The sequence below is a fragment of the Balaenoptera ricei genome, chromosome 3 (genome assembly GCF_028023285.1).
Source record: "Balaenoptera ricei isolate mBalRic1 chromosome 3, mBalRic1.hap2, whole genome shotgun sequence".
In the NCBI taxonomy this organism is placed as follows: domain Eukaryota; kingdom Metazoa; phylum Chordata; class Mammalia; order Artiodactyla; family Balaenopteridae; genus Balaenoptera; species Balaenoptera ricei.
The window spans coordinates 179061438-179082316 of record NC_082641.1 but is presented as its reverse complement, the minus strand read 5'-3'; the positions used below and the strand labels follow the sequence as shown (position 1 = coordinate 179082316).

Sequence of the window (20879 nt, the reverse complement as noted above, 5' to 3'; positions counted from 1 at the left end):
CCCCGTGTGGTGTGTTCCCCTAACTCTGCTGCTGTTACCACCAGCCCCGCCTTGCAGATAAGCAGACTGAGGCGAGAGAAGCCTGTCCCCTGGCCAGGGGTCCCCAGGCGGAGGCCGCTGGACCCATCGGGGGTGGGGGTCAGAGCCAGACCTGCCCGACGCCAGAGCGTGCCCATCTTGCTGGTTCTGCAGCCAGCAAACGGCCACCGGCTGCTTGCCCGGGATGGGGGTAGCCCTGTGCTCATGTTCCAGAATGCTGCCTGATGTTCTAGAATGTTCCAAGGGAGGGAGCATCAGGGAGGTGCCCACCTGGCTCATGGAGCAGCTGTGGGAGAAGCCGGGCGTGGTGAGGCGCACGATCTCGCCGGCCGACTCGTAGCTGACCACGTAGAGGTGGTGCTCCAGGGGTGTGTCCTTCGTGCCTTGGAAGTACACCAGCTTCGTCTCCTCGTTGACCCAGATCTGCGGGGGCACGGGGGCTCTTGGTGACAGGGCCGCCCTCCCCACCCCCAGGGAGGGCCCAGCGTTCTGTGGACAGGGGACCCGTTCTCCCCGAGCTGGCTTGAGCCCGCCGGCTGGAGACCTGTCTGGGAGGCTTCACAGACCCCGTGGGGCAGGAGCAGACCCCACTAGGGCTGGGCTAACTGCATGTTCTCCGGTCTGACTTGGAATCAGAACTCCAGGTCCGGACAGCTCCTTCCAGGCAGACCCAGAGCAGCCGCTGAGGGGGGCTGAGGCCCCAATGCTGGGGCAGAGGCTGAGGGAGGGCCTGTTCTGGGCCTGCCCGGCCCCGGCCCTGGTCCCCAGTGGGGACAGCCCAGGTGCTCTGACCCAGGTGCTCAGGGTTAAGAAGTGGTAACTCCCTGCCCCACCGGTTTCCTGGGGGAACGCCCATCAGACCCCTGGCATGGCTCTTAGGCAGTGTCCTCAGGAGGAGCAGGAAGGAACCTTGCTCTGGGGCCGGGAAGAGGCACTGCCTTGCTGGGGCTGACCGCGCAGCACAGACGCTTAAAGAGGCACTTCAAAAAGGCACATCCTCTGAACCGGCGATTACACCCCTGGGAATTGCTCCTGAGGACTCCACCAGAGAGGTGAGTTCAAAACGAAGGCACAAAGATGCTCCAAGTGTTCTTCAGACTAAAGAGAGGTGACACCCTGAATGCCCAAGACGGACTGGTTCCATAATTACGGCACGGTCCTCCGCGGCCACATAAAGCTGCACTGCCTAAAAAAGCCCTATACATCCTCTAACATTATGATACTCCTGTGGAGACGTGTGCAAATAGGAAAGATGTGCAGTGATCTCCCCCCCTGGTCACCTCTGAGGCGGAGTGGGGAGGTCACAGGGGTCTGGGATGAGGATGGAAGGGGATTATTTAGAACGATTCAATTTTTACAACAAACACTGATGTGTTCGCTGTCACTGTCCTTGAAAAATAAATGCAGGTTTTCTAGAAATGGAGGAGGTCATGGGAAAACCCCACACCACACGTAGTTAAGTTGTGCGCTGGTGTTGTCACAAGGACCATGTGAGAAGATATGCAGGCGGGAAGGAGGATCTCCAGGCGGGGGACCCACCGAGGCCCAGGGCCATGGCACAGGCCACACGGAGCATGCGGCCGTGGTGGTCGTGGCAGCGGCAGAGGGCTCTCTTTCCCTTTTTAATTCTTAAAATGCTTTTTTTTAAAAGAAAATTTCTGGGTAAAAAGATAAGGCGTGCAGAGGGTAAAACTTTCACGTTAAAGAAAGGTTTTGGGTTTTGTTTTTTTTGGCCGCACTACACGGCTTGTGGGATCTTAGTTCCCTGAGCAGGGACTGAACCCAGGCCCTCGGCAGTGAAGCGCCGAGTCCTAACCACTGGACCGCCAGGGAAGTCCCTAGAGAAAGGTTTTAATACTGTCTTGTGTGTCTGCCAGATGCTACGCTGAGGGCCTCAAAGTACTTTAAAGCAGGGTCCTCAGCCAGGGCTGTTCTGCCCCCCAGGGACGTTTGGCAGCCTCTGGACACATCTGTGGTTGTCACCCCCAGGGTGGGGGCCAGGGAGGCTGTTCCACACCCACAGTGCCCATCTCTGGCCCCGAGTGTCCACGGCACCGAGGGAGAAACTGCTGTGGAGAGGACCAGCGCTATCTGATGGTCCCATCTCACAGGTGAGGAAACTGAGTCTTAGCACCCAGCTAGCGAGGGGCCTCCAGTGAGGTTCAACCACAGCAGAGCGGCTGAGTAGGGCCAGGTGTGGTCATACTGGAATGGACACGGTTACCTACAGAACCAGAACCCAGCAATGACACTTTTCTCTTGCTCGAGTGTTTTCTAACCACTACTTCCCACTGTATGAAGAGCACAGCAACGTACACTTGCGTGTTAACCTCTCGAGTGTGCCCTGGGGTGGCCTCGTAAGGTCCACGCCTAGACCTGGGGCTGCCGGGTCGGATGAGACGTGGGTTGATGCTGTAACAGATGCCGCCTCTGCACCCCAGAAAGGCCGAGCCACGTCACCTGGCCGCGCTGCCCAGGGGTGCCTGGCCCCCTTCTCTTGGCAGCCCTGGGCAGCACACGGGTGGCCCACCTTTCAGTTGTTAAAGGGTTGGCCTACATCTTCTCCTGGTTATTTGTATGGTTTAGTTTTTTCCGTCTAAGTTTTTGGTCCAGGAGGCCTTTATGCTGGTGTGAGGTAGGGATCCAGGAGGTCTGATTAAGGGGTCTCTCTGTAAAATCTGGAATTCTGTAGACCTGGACCCCGGTGAAGGTACTCTGGTCACCACGTTTTTATGATGGAGCATCTGGGTCGGGGAGTGGAAGGTACACCTCTCAGCCCTGCAGCTGCATCTTTTGTTCCCGAACCTCCCGGGGCAGGCATGGGGGTGGGCCCCCGTCGGAAGCTGCGGGACAGTTCTACGGTGGGCACCACCAGTGTCCCACAGACTCACAGACTGCTGTCCTGGGGACAGGTGGCTTCATGGAGTGGACGGAGGCTAAGTGAATGCTCCAGGTGGCACTGAGAATGGGCTGGGCCTCACCCACCAGGATCCGACAAAGGATGCTCAGGACAGCCTGCTTCTTGGACCCAGGGTCTCCAGCTGGTGGGAAGCACAGCCCCCGTGGCCCTTGGTGTGCAGAGCAGGAGGGAGTGGCCGGGGGTGGGGGGCGGAGAGAGAAGCCACAGGCCCGCGGGGTCTGGAGGTGGCAGGAGCGCGTGTGCATTGTGTCTGTGCACATATGCGTGTACAAGCATGCATGGAGACTCGGGTACCTTGGAGCCGTGCCTGGCCAAAACCTCCCATTCGCCGCTGGTCAGTGTGATCTCCTCCTTGATGGGGCATTTAAATTCATCTGGAAGAAAGGAAAAGAGGTGAAGGGGGCCCGGGAAGCTATGATGGGGACTCAAAGCACACAACGAATTCTCTGCAGACCCGAGGCAGCCAGGTGATGGGCGGGTACACCGGCTGGGCCCCAGGGACGGTACAGGGGCCCGCCACACCACGGCCCAGGGAGCGAGGTGCGGGGTTCCCACCGTGTGGATGGGGTGCCAGCATTTCCCCAGAAAAACCAGGGATCTGCATTTTAATCAAAAGCACCCAATTTCCAGGACTTCCCTGGTAGTCCAGTGGTAAGGACTCCGTGCTTCCTCTGCAGGCGGCGCGGGTTCAATGGCTGGTTTGGGAACTAAGATCCCGTATGCCATGCAGCCAAAAAAAATAAGCACCCAATTTCAGAATCCTTCAGGTCAAACCGCCACCTTCCATGCCCTGGACCTGTGACCGCTTAGGCCACATAACCAGATCTTGATTAAACTCTAGGGCTGAGCAAAGGCTCAGTGGAGTTACAGGAGGTTTTTTGGTGGGTAGGTCTTCCATGCCCTGGACCTGTGACCGCTTAGGACATGTTGGGAACCAGATCCTGATTAAACTCTGGGGCTGAGCAAAGACTCAGTGGAGTTACAGGAGGTTTTCTGGTGGGTAGGTCTCGCTTTTGAATTTTTACCAGGTAAATAACAATACGGAATGTGTCTTGCCACGTATTAGAAATTATTAAGACAGTTTATGAGCGCTGGCTAAAATTGTTTTCTTTCCTTTTTTTTTTTTTAATATTTATTTATTTATTTATTTATTGGCTATGTTGGGTCTTTGTTGCTGCGCACGGGCTTTCTCTAGTTGCGGCGAGCAGGGGCTACTCTTCGTTGCGGTGCGCGGGCTTCTCACTGCAGTGGCTTCTCTTTGTTGCGGAGCATGCGCTGTAGGTGCGCAGGCTCAGTAGTTGTGGCGCACAGGCTTAGCTGCTCCGCGGCATGTGGGATCTTCCCGGACCAGGGCTTGAACCCATGTCCCCTGCATTGGCAGGCAGATTCTTAACCACTGCGCCACCAGGGAAGTCCCTAAAATTGTTTTCTGTCCTCTTGGACCTGAAGCAAACTACTGCCAACGTCACCTAGGGAGGGACAGATGTCCCTGCACAGACCCACAGGGCTGCACACTCAGGAACTTCCAGTGCAGAGACCTGGGCCGAGTGACTTGTCACAAGAAGACCCGGGAGGGAGGGCTGTTCCTCCGCCCTTCACTCACCGGGGGCCGGATGCGCCACTTCATGCCCACTCACGCCTTTGCTGACACCCACTCTGCTGGGCCCAGGCAGGGAGCCCAGCTGCACAGGCCTCCTCTGGGGCTGGCCCTGCCGACACGCCTGCTCCCAGTCCACAGTGTCTGTGCCCTCAATTCTCCTGCTGCCCCCAGGAGGCCCCCAGGAGGCCTGGGCGATGGCTCAACCTGCGGGTCCCCCTGCCTTGCTCCCACTCGCTCTGACTGTCCTCAGTCATCTTCCGGGCTCAAGCCCACGCTGCTCACGGTCCAGAGGGTCCCGCCGACCATGCCAGGCCCCTCCCTCCTCCCTTCCCGGCCCCCCGCTGGGGAGCCGCCTGTGTCACCTGGACACACGCCTCCTGACCGGGTCCCCCAGCCTCCTGACCGCCCTCCCACTCGGCCGGGACGCCCTTAAGGAACCCACCCCTTCGGCCTCGCCTTCTGGACCGTCCAGTCGCCTGCAGCAGGCGGAGGCCTAGAGGCAGGGCGGTGGAGAGGATGCAGTCGGGGCGCCACAGGGCGGAGGGGAAACCAGCAGGGCCCACCTCAGAGGCAGGGGTCCCCTGGGGGCACCTGCCGTGAGCGCCACTCAACAGCCACCAGGCAGAACGAGAGCTCCTGGCTGCCCGTTTCAAGAGGGAGGATGAGGATTGCTCCAGTGAAGTCTCCAAGGCGAGGGGGTTTCCAGACAAACAGAAAAGCAAACGCTGACGAGCATCTCTGAGACGGCTCAGCTGGCCTGTGACGGCCGCGCTCAACCCTGAAGGACAACAACGCCCAGACGGTGGTCACTCCTTGGTCCCCATCTCACCGGATGCCTCGGCATCTTGTGGCTTCATCTGTTCCTGACCCTCGGGCTCCTGTGGTGCCTGAGCCCCCCGGATACCCCCTCCCTCGGGTGACCGTCTCCACACTGTGGCGGCCTCAGGCTCCTTAGCGGGCACGGCCTCGAAGCCCTGCGGCTCATCCAGGACAGTCCCACACCTAGGGGACACTGGGTGGTGTCTGGGGTCATCTGTGGCTGTCACGATGGGGGCGCTCCTGGCATCGGGTGGGTGGCGGCAGGGAGGCTGCTCCACACCCCACAGGGCCCAGGACACCCCCCAGAGAGTGACCCGGCCCTGATGTCCACAGTGCCGGGGAGACCCTGCTCCAAGCTCGGAGAGCCCTGGCTTGGCACTCAGACCACACCCTCCCTACCCAGGCTCCGCCCTTGGTGCCCCAGCCTGTCCCCAGGCTGAGATGCCATCCATGTGTGAGGACGCCCACGTTCCCACCGCGGATCCACCCTGGTCCCCGGAAACTGCACGGAGCTTCAACTTGAACACGTCCAAAACCCAACTCAATAGTTCTCTCCTAAACTGTCCCCTCAGAGTCTTTCCATCTCAGACTGGAACTCCAAAACCCTTTCAGACGTCCACGCCGTCCCTCCCTCTCTCTCTCTCTCAGACCCCGGTGCAATCCACCACGTCAGCTCAGCAGTCAAGTACATCCAGAATCGGGCCCACCTGGATCTACAGCAGAGTCAGCTCAGCCCCACTGCCTGACCCCAACTTTGTCACCTCCCCACTCCCTCAGGCTCTGCTCCATGAACAGCCACAAGAATCATTCTAAACCGGCCGAAGGTCAATGGTAAAAGCCCTAGTCCTCCCCGCGGCCGCCCACGAGGCCCTGTGCCACCTGCCCCGTCCCCTCCCTGCCCTCCCCTCCTCCCTCTCTCCCCATTGCTCACTCTGCTCCAGCTACACAGGCCTCCTGGCTGTCCCTCCAACACGCCAGGCCCAGCCCTGCCCTGCCCCAGGGCCTTTGCACGGGGTGTCCCTCGGCCTGGAGCGCTTGCGGCTGCCTCCGCCTCCACCCGGTCTCTGCTCTGTGGCACGTTATCCACTGCTCTGTCCCTGGCCTCCTGGCCTCTTTTCACTGTATTTGGATGATGCCTGCCTCCTCCACCAGAGCAGAGGTCTTCGCTTTTCTCTTCCTACAGTGATACCCCCGCACCTAGGGCGGGGCAGCTTTTCCTATACAGAGCCAGACAGCACAGACTTGGTGTGCAAAGGGCCTGGCATGAGGTCGGTGCTCAATAAATACTGAATAAGCCTGGAGCTGGCTGTGATAACCCTGCCAGACCAGGAATGGCGTTGGGAAAGGCCGGCCTCTTAGTCATTGGCACCCACTCCCTCTGGGGCGGGACCAGGGAACAAACCACAGGTTTGAACCACAGGCGATGAGCAAGGTGTTAGTCAGGGTTGCTCACCTTCCCCGGGGCTGAAGGGCTGGGTCCAGTCGTAGCCGCGGGGCTTCAAAACAGCGGTGACTTTGTACAAGTGGCAGAAGCCGGTCTTGCACTCGTTGGCGCGGATGAAGCAGAGTTCGTCCTCTCTCTCTGGTTGGGGGAAGGGATAGAAGATGTCGTGAACCTGTCCGGGCAGAGAGAGAGAGAGGACGTGTCAGAAGCAGGGGGCTGGGGGGGGGCGGGCGGGCGGCACACATCCCTTTGAGAAAGGGGAGGCTCCGACAGCCTGGCTAGAGGTCAGACTCCGCCGACTCTCCCTCCTGAGCTGGCTTCTCCACATCGCCAGCCCCTGCCCAGCTGGGGACCTGGGGGCGGGGACGCGGGGCACACCCCCCCACCCTTACGTTGATCCACACGTCGGTGACCTCCTCGTACACCACGTGCGGCTGGACGTTCCTGGGCACGGCTCTGGCGAAGGCTGCCCGCTGCTCCTCGTTCTCGGTAGTGGGGATGAACAGGGCCGGGGGCAGGAGGACGAGCTGGAGCCGCTGCTGCGGCCGGTCCAGGAACATGGCCCAGGCACTGGGGGGCAAGACAAGAGAGGGCCGGCACCTCAGGGGCCAGCAGAGGCCAGCCAGGGCCCGACGGCCCCCTTTCCACACTTGTGTTTGATCAGAACGGTGCCTCCTTTGCTGACCTCACTGACACCTGAGCAGGTGACCCTGCAGCACGCAAAGGGTCCCTGGCCGGCACGCCCGCTCAGGGGGAGACGGGGCTGCCGACAGAACTGCGCAATCCAGCTTGTTCTGCAAACACCTCACGTCATTTGTAAACCTGGCCAATTTCTGCCAAGTCCTCAGCCTTTATTTATCCTTTGTTTCATATTTTACTCTAAGTGGACAGTTTCTTAACTTTTTTTTTCCCCCCAGTCGTGCTGGGCGGCATGTGGAACCTTAGTTCCCCGACCAGGGATCGAACCCGCACCCCCTGCAGTGGAAGCACAGGGACCTCACCACTGCACCACCAGGGAAGTCCCCAAAATACTCGTCTTTGCATCTCCCCCTGCATCACTGAAAAACGGACAAGCCATTCTTGGCTTATGGGCTGTACGGTAACGGGCACCGGGCTGGATTTGGCCCCCGGGTGGCGGTTTGGGGCCCTGGTTTAGAGGTGTCTGCCCCAACTTGGGCAGAAGGGTTAGAAAATGACTGCGAAGGGACACCTTCTACCCTGCGAGGGAGACACTCACTATTTGCCGTCGCGCGTCCAGCCGGCCCTGGCGATGTACTCCACCTTCGGGAAGAGCGTGCTGAAGGGCTGCACCAGCTCCTTCTCCTGCGTCGACACAATCTAAAGGCAAAGCAGACCTGGGTTACAGTCCGGCCTGGCCATGTGCTGCCCAGGAGGAGACAGCCACTGTTGGGGGGCACTGTGTCCCCCCCGGCTCCACATGTTGGAGCCCTAACTCCTGGTACCTCAGAAGGGGGACTTATTTGAAAACGGGGTGGTCGCAGGTGTAACTAGTTCAGATGAGGTCGTACTGGGGTGGGGGGGGGGGCCCAACCTAACAGGACGGGTGTCCTTATAAAAAGGGACAGAGGCACCACACAGGCAGAGAACGTCTTGTGACGAGACACAGGGAGCAGGCAGCTGTCTCCAAGCCAAGGGGGGCGGCCTGGAACAGACCTTCCCGCAAGGCCTCAGAAGGAGCCAGCCCTGTTGACACCTTGATTTTGGACCTTTAGCCTCCAGAACCTGGAGATGAAGAACTTCAGTGGCTTAAACCTCCCAGTGGTACTTTGCTATGACAGCCTGTTGCCTGGAAACCAAGGGATCTGGCCTGGGGTGTCACTGAAGAGCCGGGTGGCCCTGGGTAAGACAGAGCCTCTGGCCGCTGCAGCTTCCTGGAGGTGACATGGGGCTGGCAGCGCGTCTCCCCGGGAGGGGCGAAAGGAGAGAGGCGGGCAGGGGCTCAGCACAGCCCACACCCAGGCTCGCCACCAACCCCCGCCTGCCCCAGCTGCCTGTTCAGTGGGCAAAACCCATGGCCGCCTCAGGACCCTGCCCATCCGACGGGGCCAGTAACCATTTGCAACAGCTGGGGGCTCGGCAAAGCCACTTAGGACAGATCCCTGTAGAATCTGCCGGAATGTTCTGGTCAAGAGTGCAGAAGGGGTTTGGTTAGGGCCTAATCATGCCCAAACCAAAAACCATCCCCCTCAATCATGAAAACAGGTGTATTTAATCTCACGCTTTTTTTATGAAACATTACACGAGAAGCCATTTCGGCAAACATACACAGGGGCTTCCCGGCTCGTCTGCCTGCTCCAACCTCTGCCGCGAGGGGCGTCGCCCTCTGACATCCCCACGTGGGGCTGGGCATCCCTACCGCCCTTCTCCCCCTAGCCTCCTCTGCCCTCCTGGCTGTGGGGCCCTGAGGAACGACTCCCTGGGTGATGGGGACCCTTGTCCGCGACGATGACCAGCTGACAGAGGGAAGGAGGCAGAACACTGATGGGGTCGGTGAAGTGATATGTGAGGAGCTGCCCAGAGGCTGGGGTGGGGCACCCCTGGCCTGAGGTCGGGGTGCCCCAGGCAACTGCTCCCCACCCCTCTGAGCTCTCTGTTCTGGAAGCTCTGCGAGCCACCGCCCTCCTGCGCAGCCCAACCCCTGCGGGGCCTCTGCTTAAAGCTCACGCTCGCCTCGGGGCCACCTGGAGGCAGGTGGGGCCGGGCTCACCACTCCCCGTCTCGGAGTCCAGGTTCAGAGTGACGGGCAGCAGGGCCCAGCCCGAAAGCTGGGGCTCCGGGCAGAGCCTCTTCGGGTTCAGTTGGCCAAGAGAAGCACCTGCCATGCAACGGGGGCGAGCGGCCTCCGGACCCGTCTCCCAGCCCACACCCCGGCCCTCCTCTCCTCATCCAGAAGCTTCTCCCGGGCGCCCAGGCCCCTCTTACCTTGCCCTGACTGTCGGTCTGAAACTCGGCCAGTTTCAAGGCAATCTTGGGATTCTTGCTGCCTGCAGAAACGAAAGCGAGGTGGATCTGGCAGGTGTTGCCAAGAGGGCTGAGAGCAGGTGTTGGGGGCGGCGGCTGGGGGGGTGACCCTCACAGGCAGTGACACAGCCGGCGTGGGGGGAGGGGAGGAAGGCGCCAGGTGGCCAAAGGTCTCTCTGTAGGTGCGTCACCCTCTCTGGCCCAGGCACAAAGTCCCCCAGGTAGGACTGTCTGACTTTGGGCCTGGGCCTCAGTCCCGACAGTGACGTGGCAACAACTTTGCTGTTTAAGAACATAGGTCAGGCCTGGGCTGGTGGGAGGGCCATGAGGGGGGACACAAACACGAGGAAGATGCCTCCCTGCCACTGGAGAGCTTGAATGCCGGCTGCAAAGACAGCACACGCTCGTAACAAAAGCACCAATGATGCAGAAAGGTGGCCCATGTCCCAGCAACACAGCCAGTCTTCAGCTGTCGGGAGGCAGGTGGCCTATAGGCTGGGGTGACCGAGACATGCCCTCCAGGGTGGGATTTGGTTCAGGCCCCTGTTATTCCTACGACAGATCTCAACTCTGGCCCCCACGGCTCAGCAGGTAATGTCTCGGTGCCTCTGTTTCCTCGTCTCTGCAACAGGGGAAGGGAAGGACCGACTTCCCCATTCACACCAGGGACTGCAAGTTTCCCTAGGAAGGCTCTGCCTAGCATGGCCCACAGTTAGCAAGAACGAGTCTGTCGTAGGCTTCCACGGAGGTCCCGAAGATGCTGAACCTGGCCTGCACGCGTATTTTGTGTGGCTAAGTCTTTTTTTTTTTTTTTTTAATTGGCCGCGCCACGTGTGGCATGTGGGATCTTAGTTCTCCGACCAGAGATCGAACCCGTGCCCCCTGCGGTGGAAGCGTGGAGTCTTAACCACTGGACCGCCAGGGAAGTCCTGCTAAGTACTTTTAAATGATTCGAGCCACGTTTAAGAATTGGTAGATTTCTGGGACTTCCCTGTATTTCTGGGCAAACCCTGTATTCTCACAAGGCAGTGAGTGTCTGATGCGCCCCCGGAGGGGGCCCACACCTCCCACTGCCTCCCCAGGGCTCCTACTGTCTCCTGGGCCCCGAGGCAGGACACCAGTCACCACTGACGGTGGCGCTGGCCTGGCTGTTGTTCCCGAGTGCAGCCTGCTTCTCCGGGTCCATCCCTGTCTGGGTCTTGTGGGCCCATCCTGGTTGGTGCCTCACCGTGTTCTGTGAGGATTCAGACCACTGCCGAGCCGCCCTCATGTGTCCTGGGCCCTCACCTCACCTGTCCTGGGCCCTCACCTGTCCTGGGGTACCGGTAGGAGTCCGTCTTCCTCTCCTCTAGCGCGGGAGAGGGCACGTGAATGATCTCCACCTCGGACTCGTCCACTTCCTCGTACAGGATCCGCAGCGTCTTGCAGCCTTCTGAACCTGGGAGGGGGCGGGGCAGCTGCCGAGGGTGCGGGCGTCGCCTCTGCCGCCCCGCACCCCCCTGCCCACACGGGGACTCTGCTCTGCCATGGCAGGGCCCAGACGAGGATGGTCCCTGGGGCTGGAAATCCAGCTCTGCTGTGTACTAGGCCTGAAGCCAGTCACATGTCCTCCTGGGGCCTCGATTTCCTTCCCTGTAAAACCGGAGCAAGAAAGGAGCTCTTCCCAGCACAGGAAGGCAAGGGAGATGGCCACGTGGGGACTTATGGGCTGAACCACACGCCCACCCAATTCCTACATTCAAGTCTCAACCCCTGGACCTCAGATTGGGACTGTATTTGGAGATGGGGGTCTTTAAAGAGGTGATTTGGTTAAAATGTGGCCCTGAGGGTGGCCCTGATACAGTATGACTGCTGTTCCTATAGAAAGAGGTTAGGACACAGACACACAGAGGGAAGACCACGTGTGGACCAGGGGAGACGGCAGCCGTCTGCAAGCTGAGGAGAGAGGCCTCGGAAGAAGCCAAACCTGCTGTCACCTCCATCTCAGACGTCCAGCCTCCAGGCTGTGACGTCTGAGCTGCCCCATCTGTGGGACGTGGTCACGGCCGCCCGAGCAGACTAGCACTTGGGGCAGGGCTCAAGAAGGGGTACAGTGAAAGTTGTCATGAGAAGTAAGCGAATCACCGGGAGCTGACAGCCTAGCAAGGGGCGTGGGGACTGGCAATGCCAACATCAAGGGCACGGAGCCCACGGCTGTTCCTTTTTCGCCTGCCGAGAAGGGTCCCCATCTGCTTCCTGTACCCTCACCTGACTCACTAGGACGGACCAATGACACCCGCCGACCTCGGCCAAGCCCACCCTGCCTTCAGGTCTCCACACCTGCTCTATGGGGCGCTGGCGGCCACAGGGCTGAGGCAGCGGAAGTGCTGCAGCTCAGACTCAGCGCTACGGGCTTCTATTTCTATGTCTGTCCACTGGGCATGGGTCGTTCCGGGGCCCTGAGTTTTCTGGCCAGGAAAGATCCTCTTGGGTTGTCATGGTCGTGTAGCTCCATGGGCGCATGCCATGAGTGGGGCTACAGCAAGCGGGGTGAACGTCCCTTGGCCTCAGAATTCAGGGGCTCTATCTGAGGGGTTCTGAGCTGTTAAGAATAGCAGAGTGAGTATCTTGATGTCATTGAGACCAGTAGATGGCAACCAGGGGCCATTCTGTGTCCCCAGGGGCCATGTGGCAATGTCTGGGGACATTTGTGGCCGTCACAACTCAGGTGACACACTGAGTCACCACGGCCCCCCACAGAGAATGACCCAGCCTCCGTGTCCACAGAGCCGAGAGGGAGAGACCTCACTTTACAGGCCGGAAGTCGAAGGGTGGATGGTCACCTGCTTCAGGCGCGCAGAGTCACAAGCTGAGTGACCTGACCCAGGACCCTGACTCCTGACCTGGAGCCCTTTTCCCCAGAGACACAGACCACAGGCACACACAGCGCTGCGGTGGTGAAAGACCCCGGCCCAGACGAAGGGGGAGCGCGTGCGGCGTCCTCCCCAGAAACGTGCCGATCCCGGCCCCGTCTCGGCAGTACCAGCAGCCCTTAGGCGCCTGACGCTGGCAAGTCACCCTTTTCCTGGGTGCCGGCTAGAATGTTCGGCGCTGGTTTCTCTCCGTTGCACAGTTTTCATGCCTAGCTTCTATTCATGGTAGGACCATGAAATTTTCTTTTCAAATCGATTTTGACATAAAGGCAGGGGTGACTAACAGATGGGGTGGCACTCGGCTGCGGCGGTGGATGGCCAGTGCCTGGTCCCCGGGATCCTGGCTTGCGTGGCCACTCACCCACTGACGCACACCGAGGCGCTAAGGCCAGGGAGGACTCTATGCGCAGCGGAGGCCTGGCCCACTCCTGCTCGTGCAGCAGAGGGTGTGATGGTACTCACGCACCCCAAGAAACGACTCTCCCCGCGCTCAGGAAACGGACTTTGGTCCACTGAACAGGGGAGATAAGACACCCTCGCCTCACGCACAGCACAGAAAAACAGATACAAAGGGGCCTGCTGATCTGGCTTCTTTCTAACTTGTTGGCAAAATCCGTCAAGATTTAAGATGCATGTAGCTTCAATTCAGCTCTCTTACAGCTGGGAATTTTCTCTAAGGCAGCATTTTCGATACTTGGGGCTGCGGACATTAGGGCCGGCTCATGCTCTGCGGGGGGGCCACCCTGGGGTGGGGTGTGGAGCAGCACCCCTGGCCCCCAACCCCCTCGATGCTGGGAGCACCCCCAGTCGTGACAACCACAGATGTCCCCAGACATCACCAGTGTCCCCTGGGCATGGGGGGGGTGGGGCAGAACCACCCCTGGCTGAGGACCATTAACATACTCCCAGGAGGTCATGAGGATAAATGTACAAAGATTTCGCTGCAGTACTGTTTACAACACCAAAGCAAAACCAAAACCGGAAACTGGCAACAACCAAAGTGCCTATCAGTGTGGGCTTCTTAAATAAACTGTGGTACATACATGCCCCCAGGACATCCACAGTTAAAGGGTTCTCTGGGCGCTGACAGCAATGGACTGAATGTCTGTGTCTCCACAGAATTCAAATGTTAGACCCTACCCCCCAGTGTGATGTACTGGGAGGTGATTAGGTCACGAGGGTGGAGCCCTCATGAAGGGGATCAGTGCCCTTATAAAAAGGAACCCCAGAGAGCTCCCTGCCCCTTTACCATGTGAGGACAGGGTGATACGACAGCATCCATGAACAAGGAAGAGGCCCTCACCAGACACCGAATCTGCCTTGGACTTGGACTCCCAGCCCTGGCAACAGTGAGAAATAAATGTCTGCTGTTTATAAGCCGCCCTGGCTGTGGTATTCTGTCACAGCAGCCTCAAAGGACTGAGACACGGATGTTGATGGGAAGGTTGCTGAGGTTTATCTTAAATGAAAAGAGCAAAGAGCAGACTAGCATGTACACTGTGCTTCTGCTAACAGAAGAAGTGTCTGCAGAAGTGTTTCTAAAAACAGAAAGGCGCTTACCCTCCCAGGAGGCTGTGGGACACCACCAGTAGCCAGTGAAGCGGTCAAATTCTTCCTGGATGACGAAGGTGGCTACACCCGCGGATCTGGGGTCGTCAAGGACACTGGACAAGCCTGGAGGGGGAGGCGGCCGGGCGAGAGGCGAGGAGTCTGGTTTAGAGCAGGGCTTCTCCGCTGGCACGGCTGACATCGGGGCCGGACCGTTCTCTGTGGGGGCGTCCTGGGCGCTGTGGGGTGTGCAGCAGCCTCCCTGGCCGCACCCACTAGGTGCCAGGAGCCCCCTCACCTCGCTGGGGCAGCTGAAAATGTCTCGGCACATGGCCAGTACCCCAGTCGCCCCTGGCTGAGAAGCTCAGTGAGGTTTAGTGAAAGGGCACCAGGGCCTTGGGGCAGGACAGGAGGCAGGGATCGGGGTCGGAGGTCACAACCCATGCAGTCCCACAGATACATCTGCACAGGGGTGATGATGTCACTGTCGGCAAGCAGGGGCCTGAGGGGCAGGCCGGCTCTGGTGAGTTCTGGGCTGGAAGCATGGCGCGGGGACAGGACAGCGGAGGCAGGAGGGGCTGAGGGGAGCAGAGGCGCACCAGTGTCCGGCACGGAGGCCAGGCCCCAGTGGCCGGGGCGATTCACGCGGAGGAAGACCCTGAGCCAGGCAGCTGGACTCTCTGTGGGGCCAGAGGGGAAGCCACGGGAGGGGGGCCGTGAGATCACGGTCTGGGAAGGCGCCTGGTGGTCCGGCGGGGAGCACAGTGACGGGGGCGGGCATCTTTCTAGAAGCTGGACTGGTGGCTGTGAGGACAGACCACACCAGGGGTGCGGTTCCCGTCCGCCCCGCCCTCCTCCCGGCGCCCTCCGCCCGGCCTCACCCTTGTGGCAGAAGGTCAGCCGCTGCTCCTCGCCCGTCTCGATGTTGGCCACCCACAGGTCGCTGTTGTTGATGAAGGAGAAGAAGGCGGGGTCGGCGGGGCAGATCTTGGGGTCCATCCGGGGCCCGGAACACTGGGTCTTGATTTCCAGGGGCTTCATGGGGGACACCTGGGGACACACAGAGACCCAGCTCAGGGGGTCAGGAGGCCGCCACCTGCCCCGCCCCCCCCCCACCAGTAAGCGGGGCTCACCATGAAGCCGTTCTTGCCGCCGTCCCGGCAGTGAAAGAGACTGTTGCTGGCCTGGAAGAGGAAGAGTCCGCTCTCGCCGTGGAAGTCGTAGGAGGTGATGCCGAAAACGCCCAGGCGCTTCCGCTCCCGCAGGAGTTCCTCTTCCCGGGAGTAGACCCCATGGTGGGGCGTGGCCTGGGGACAATTGGGCGGGGCCGGGGGGGCGGGGCGGAACACCGGCATCAGCAGCTGGAGGCCCCAGCACCCTGGCCACAGAGCGGCACAGACTGGCAGGGCTGCGGGGCTCACCTGTAGTTCCAGCCTCCTCACCCCCCGCCACCAAATCGCTCTAAGACAGACGAGGCCCTCCTCCGCCCTCAGGGCCACCCTACACCCTACAGACCCCCGCCCTCCCTCCCAGGTCACAGCCCCTTCCTGCGAGAGCATTGGAGCTGAAGCCACCCACCACCAGCCATTCCTGCTCTTGGCATGGGTAGGGGTGGGGCAGATTCCACGCCTGACCACCCTAACGCCTGACCTTGGGCAGGGCGGGCAGGTAAACTATGGTGGACACCATGCAGCTGCCCCAAGAAGAATTCTGAAGATGATGTGGAAATTCAGAGGAACGTTAAAGGGAAGAAATACATTTTTATTTTTATTTTTTTAATTTATTATTATTATTTTTTTTTTTTTTGGCTGCGCCGCGTGGCATGCGGGATCTTAGTTCCCCGACCAGGGATCGAACCTGCGCCCCCTGCAGTGGAAGCGCGGAGTCCTAACCACTGGACGGCCAGGGAAGTCCCAGAAATGCATTTTTAAAGAGCAGAATCCAAAGCAAAATGAGCCTCACGCTGCGAGGAAAGCCATGTAAACAGGAGTCGGTCAGCTTGGGACAGGGGACAGGCAAAAGAGAGAGGGGCTGCATGGGTTCCCTCCCCTGCGTACTGTCATATTTTATTTTTGATCAAAAATAAATTAACATATACCAGTGCACAAAGCACTCTCGCTGCTCACCGGCCATCTCCCCCTCTGGAAGCGAGATGACTTTGGGCGACATCCATTATTAGCTAAATTTCTATAAAAGGGTCTCGGCCCAAGTCACTTGCACGCCGTTGGTGAGGCATTTAAGAGGAAGACGTGCTTCTGACGGGAGCTGTCACCGCAAGCTACACGCTGGGGCTCGGGTGTGCACCGAAGGGAGGGGGCGGGCGTGGCACAGGGGTCCAGGGCCAGGCGCTCCTCTCCGAGGGGCTACCGTTAAGCAGGGGACGGGCTGGGACCCCCCTCGGGGGGTGGGGTGGGTGCAGGGCCCAAGGAAGCTGAGTGAGGCCGAAGAAGGGGCTGCCGTGCGCCCGCCTGCCTTGCCCACGGGGAGGGCCCGACTCCCACGGCTCACCTGGAAGTGATCCAGCATCTGCTTCCAGGACAGGAGCAGCAGCGCTTCCTTCCGGACCTTCCTGGGGATCTCGGAGTAGAGGAGGGAGTTCTCTCGGCTGCCGTAGGGCATCCCTTGGGAGGAAGAGAGGAAAACCAGAATGGGCGCCCTTGCCAGGGTCGGGGCGAGGGACTCGGGCGGGACCGGCCTCAGGACTCCCCGTGGCTCCCTGGGGCTGGGCCCGGCTGGTTCCTCCTGCTTCTACAGCACCCTGACGGCACACCCCTCCCCAGAGAAGCCACGGACCCTGGGTTACACCCGCCAGCAGAAGCAGCAGGCAATTCCACCTGAGATGTTAGTGCTGAATGTCTTAGCCTCAGTTACTGAAGAAATAGCACACAATGGGACTTCCCTGGTGGTCCAGTGGGTAAGACTCCACGCTCCCAATGCAGGGGGCCCGGGTTGGATCCCTGCTTGGGGAACTAGATCTCATATGCATGCCACAACTAAGAAGTCCACATGCCGCAACTAAAGATCCCACGTGCCGCGACTAAGACCCGGCGCAGCCAAAATAAATAAATAAATAAATAAATAAAAAGAAATAGCACACAAGAGGATGAAAAAAGGGGGGTTGGTCAGTGATTCCCAACTCTCCACAGGTTGGGCTCTGGTCCAGGAATTAATCGAGGATCAGAGAACGGGCAAAGCTCCAGACGGACCGGGAAACGTGTATCCAATCCAGCCTCTCCCATTCGGTGCTGCTGACACCGGGACTGGTCATCCTCTGGGGGGCCGTCCCAGGCACTGGGGGGTGTGCAGCAGCCTCCCTGGCCCCGCCCACTGGATGCCAAGAGCCCCCCCAGTGTGACAGCCACAGATGTCCCCAGACACTGCTGAGCTTCATCCCCTGGGGCAGGAACAGCCCGACTGACTGAGAACCACTGAGCTAATCTAACCTTATCTGTAAAATACAGTAGCTGCCTAGTGAGACCTCTGTGTGGATTAAGTGAGGTAAGAGATAAAAAGCACTCAGCACAAACAGTGGCAAATAAAACAAGGACGTTATCTTCTAACTAGGCTTTTTTTGGCCACGCCACACCGTGTGTGGGATCCTAGTTCCCCCGACCAGGGATCAAACCCATGCCCCCTGCAGTGGAAGCGCCAAGTCCTAACCACTGGACTGCCAGGGAAGTCCCAACTGGAAGTGCCTTTGCCTCGATGGATGACGGTACTACGGCTGTTAACAAAGTTAATGGCGGGAGCAGAATGGTTCTCTTGGGAAGCTTCGGGTTCCCCACGCTCTGGGCAACGAGGTGAGGGACTGGGGCAGAGCCCCCCGGCAGCAGGCGGGATGCTCTGCGGGGGCCCGGGAATGCACTGTGACCGACAGCAGGTCACAGAAAGCAGGCGCGCTGCTTTGACCCCTCTCAACCCCAATTCCTCCAGGAGGAAGGCTCGGTTTGGTGCTGGCCTCTCTTCCTCGTAGGCGCTCTCACTTCTAAGAGAGGGAGAACAGGAGGGCCGCACCCCAAGCTCGGCGCCTCCAGAGCTAGATATAGCTTCATAAATAATACCTATTCCACCACAGTAACTCTTACGGGTAGCTTCTCAACATGGCAAGCGACTCGCGTCTTCCACTCATGACAAAGTTTCCTCGTGAAGTATAGTTAGCAAAAAGAGAGTGAAAACGCAAAGCTACAAGTGGGAAGCATTCACAATTCGACTTCTAAGGACTCTCTAAGCTGCCACAGCTGGACTCATTCCCAGCTAGAGGCACGGATGTGACGCCGCCCGTCCGAGTTGCCCACGGGGCCATCTTCCTAAGTTCACAAGACAAGTTGGGACGGGAATCGTGCGGTGCATGATTCCATTTCTTTTTTTTTTTTTTGGCCACACGGCTTGTGGGATCTTAGTTCCCAGACCAGGGATGGCACCCGCGCCCCCTGCAGCGGAAGCGCGGAGGCTTAACCACTGGACCAGCAGGGAATTCCCTGTGATTCCATTTCTGTGAAACGTCCAGAACAGGCAAATCCAGAGACAGGAAGCATGTCAGTGGTTGCTACGGGCTGGGGGAGGGGGATAGGGAGTGACTGCTAATGGGCACAGCGCTGCTTTCTGGGGTGATGGAACGTTCTGGAATTTGACTGTGGTGACGGTTGCACAATGCTGTGACTGTACCCAAAGCCACCGAGCTCTCCACCTTTAAGAGAGAGAATTTTATGGGATGTGAATTACATCTCAATTTAAAAAAAAAGCAAACACCACCCAGCGTGGTGGCTGGGAGGGCGCGGGTGGCCGCTCTCGGCCGAGCGCCGTGGGCTCTGCACAGCCCGTGTCCGCAGGCTCTCTGGGAGCCGGAGCCTCCCAAACAGGAAATCAACGGTGCGGCCTCGCCAAGGACATCAGCGCCGCCTCCCCCCGCCAGCGATTCATGAGCAGTGACACGAAACGGCACATTCCCTGGAGGAGCTGCCCTCGGCACCTGCGACGGTGCGCACGGTGAGGGTCTGGGACGGCTGACCACGGCCGCGGACTTCTGCTGTCACGGTCCCTCCCATGCCTCCTCTTACCAGCTCCACTCCATCTCTGGGGACAGCACCCCACCCCAAAGCCCACCAGCATGGCAGGTGGCCCAGGGGCCTGGGCAAACACCGCGTGGCCTGGATGAGGGGCCACGTGGGGTGTGTGACCCTGGACCTGGACACAGGACAGGAGGGACCCCCTAAGGGACCCCCAGTGCTGTCTGGGGCCCCGTGCCCTCCTCCACCGAATGCAGGACACCCGTCTGCAGGGGGGGGGAGGAGCTGACCCGCTAGGAGCAGTTGAGCCCTGGGACCGTCTTCCGGGGACGCGCCCGAGCGGCAGGCGTGTTCCCTGTTCTGCTGCATCCCACGTGCACTGGGCTCCCAATGAGCCTTCCCAGGGGACGGTGACTGGCAAGCCTGGGGCCCGCCCAGGAGGCAGGTTCCCAGGGGAGCAGGGGGCGGGCTGGGCATTGCCCCTAGAGGTCCTTTCTGTTCAATCCATAAATGCTTCTGGCTGCCAGCATTCCCCCAGCACCAGGCTAGTGCAGACAGGTTATAAATATACGGGGGTTCTGGGGAGACCTGCCCCAGGAACTTGGACATGGAGTGAGGTCAAGGGTACCCCGAGGGTGTTGAGTGATGCAGACTGCATCAGCTGAAGGGTGAGCAACGTCACCCCAAGAGAAGCAGGATGGCTTTGGGCTGTTCTAGGCACTTTTTGGAGCTGCAGTGGGTCCACACTCCTTGTCTGGAGCCGCCCCCTACAAGAGTGGGCCCTCAGCACCTGCTATAGACGGCAGGGACCGCCCGCCCCAGGCCAAGGATGACTGGCTGAGTGGATGTCTGAGCCAATCATACTCACTCTCCCAGAAATTCAGAGAAAGCTGGTCCGTTTCTGCTGGTGGCCAGAACCAGACGTGCAATCCCGGGAGTGTGGCAGTGGAAGGTAGGTGGGCAGTGAGGGTGGATCCACGGAGAGAAACATACGAGGGCAGATGCCTGGACTCCACATGGTTGGGCTTCTCAGTGCTGCTCATGAGGCTGGGGGGCTCCCTGACACACCCGTGTCCTTACTATGAGGGGTCCTTGGTGGCTCAAAGTAGCTCGGAGCATTTCTGTCCCTTTCGGCAGCTCTGTGGTTGGCTTAACAATGGCTACGCTCATGTCCTAATCCCTGGAAACTGTATGTTACCTTCCTGGCAAAAGGGCCTTTGCAGATGGGATTACGTTAAAGACCTCTAGCTGGGGAGATTAGTCTGTATTATCTCGGTGGGCCCTGAATGTAATCTCGTGCCTTATCAGAGGGAGACAGAGAGATTACAGACACACAGGAGAGGAGGAGGCGATGAGACCATGGACGCAAAGACTGCAGTGACGCGGCCACAAGCCAAGGAATGCCGGTGGCCACCGGAAGCCTCAAGAGGCAAAGAACGGATTCTCCCCTAGAGCCTCCGGAAGAAGACTGGCCCTGCGGACACCTTGACTGGCCCAGAGAAAAGGATTTCAGACTTCTGGCTTCCGGAACTGAGAGAGAATACGTTTCTGTTGTTTTAAACCACTGAGTCGGTGGGCATTTGTTTCAGTAGCAGCCCCAGGAAACGCA

The 20879-nt window shown here is 59.4% G+C and overlaps 1 protein-coding gene across 4 annotated transcripts in view; it reads right to left on the bottom strand.

The window, feature by feature from the left end:
* The window catches only part of DPP9 (dipeptidyl peptidase 9), a 40895-nt gene that overhangs the window by 10596 nt on the left and 9420 nt on the right, over positions 1-20879 (bottom strand). For all 4 annotated transcript variants that reach the window (XM_059918704.1, XM_059918702.1, XM_059918703.1 and 1 more), the window contains 11 exons: positions 16773-16885; positions 15398-15571; positions 15146-15314; positions 14277-14390; positions 11114-11242; positions 9766-9827; positions 8060-8160; positions 7215-7392; positions 6832-6994; positions 3254-3333; positions 310-462 (listed from right to left, as the gene is read on the bottom strand). In XM_059918704.1, coding sequence (XP_059774687.1) covers positions 310-462; positions 3254-3333; positions 6832-6994; positions 7215-7392; positions 8060-8160; positions 9766-9827; positions 11114-11242; positions 14277-14390; positions 15146-15314; positions 15398-15571; positions 16773-16885 — 1436 coding nt within the window. The remainder of the gene's footprint in view (positions 1-309; positions 463-3253; positions 3334-6831; positions 6995-7214; positions 7393-8059; positions 8161-9765; positions 9828-11113; positions 11243-14276; positions 14391-15145; positions 15315-15397; positions 15572-16772; positions 16886-20879) is intronic.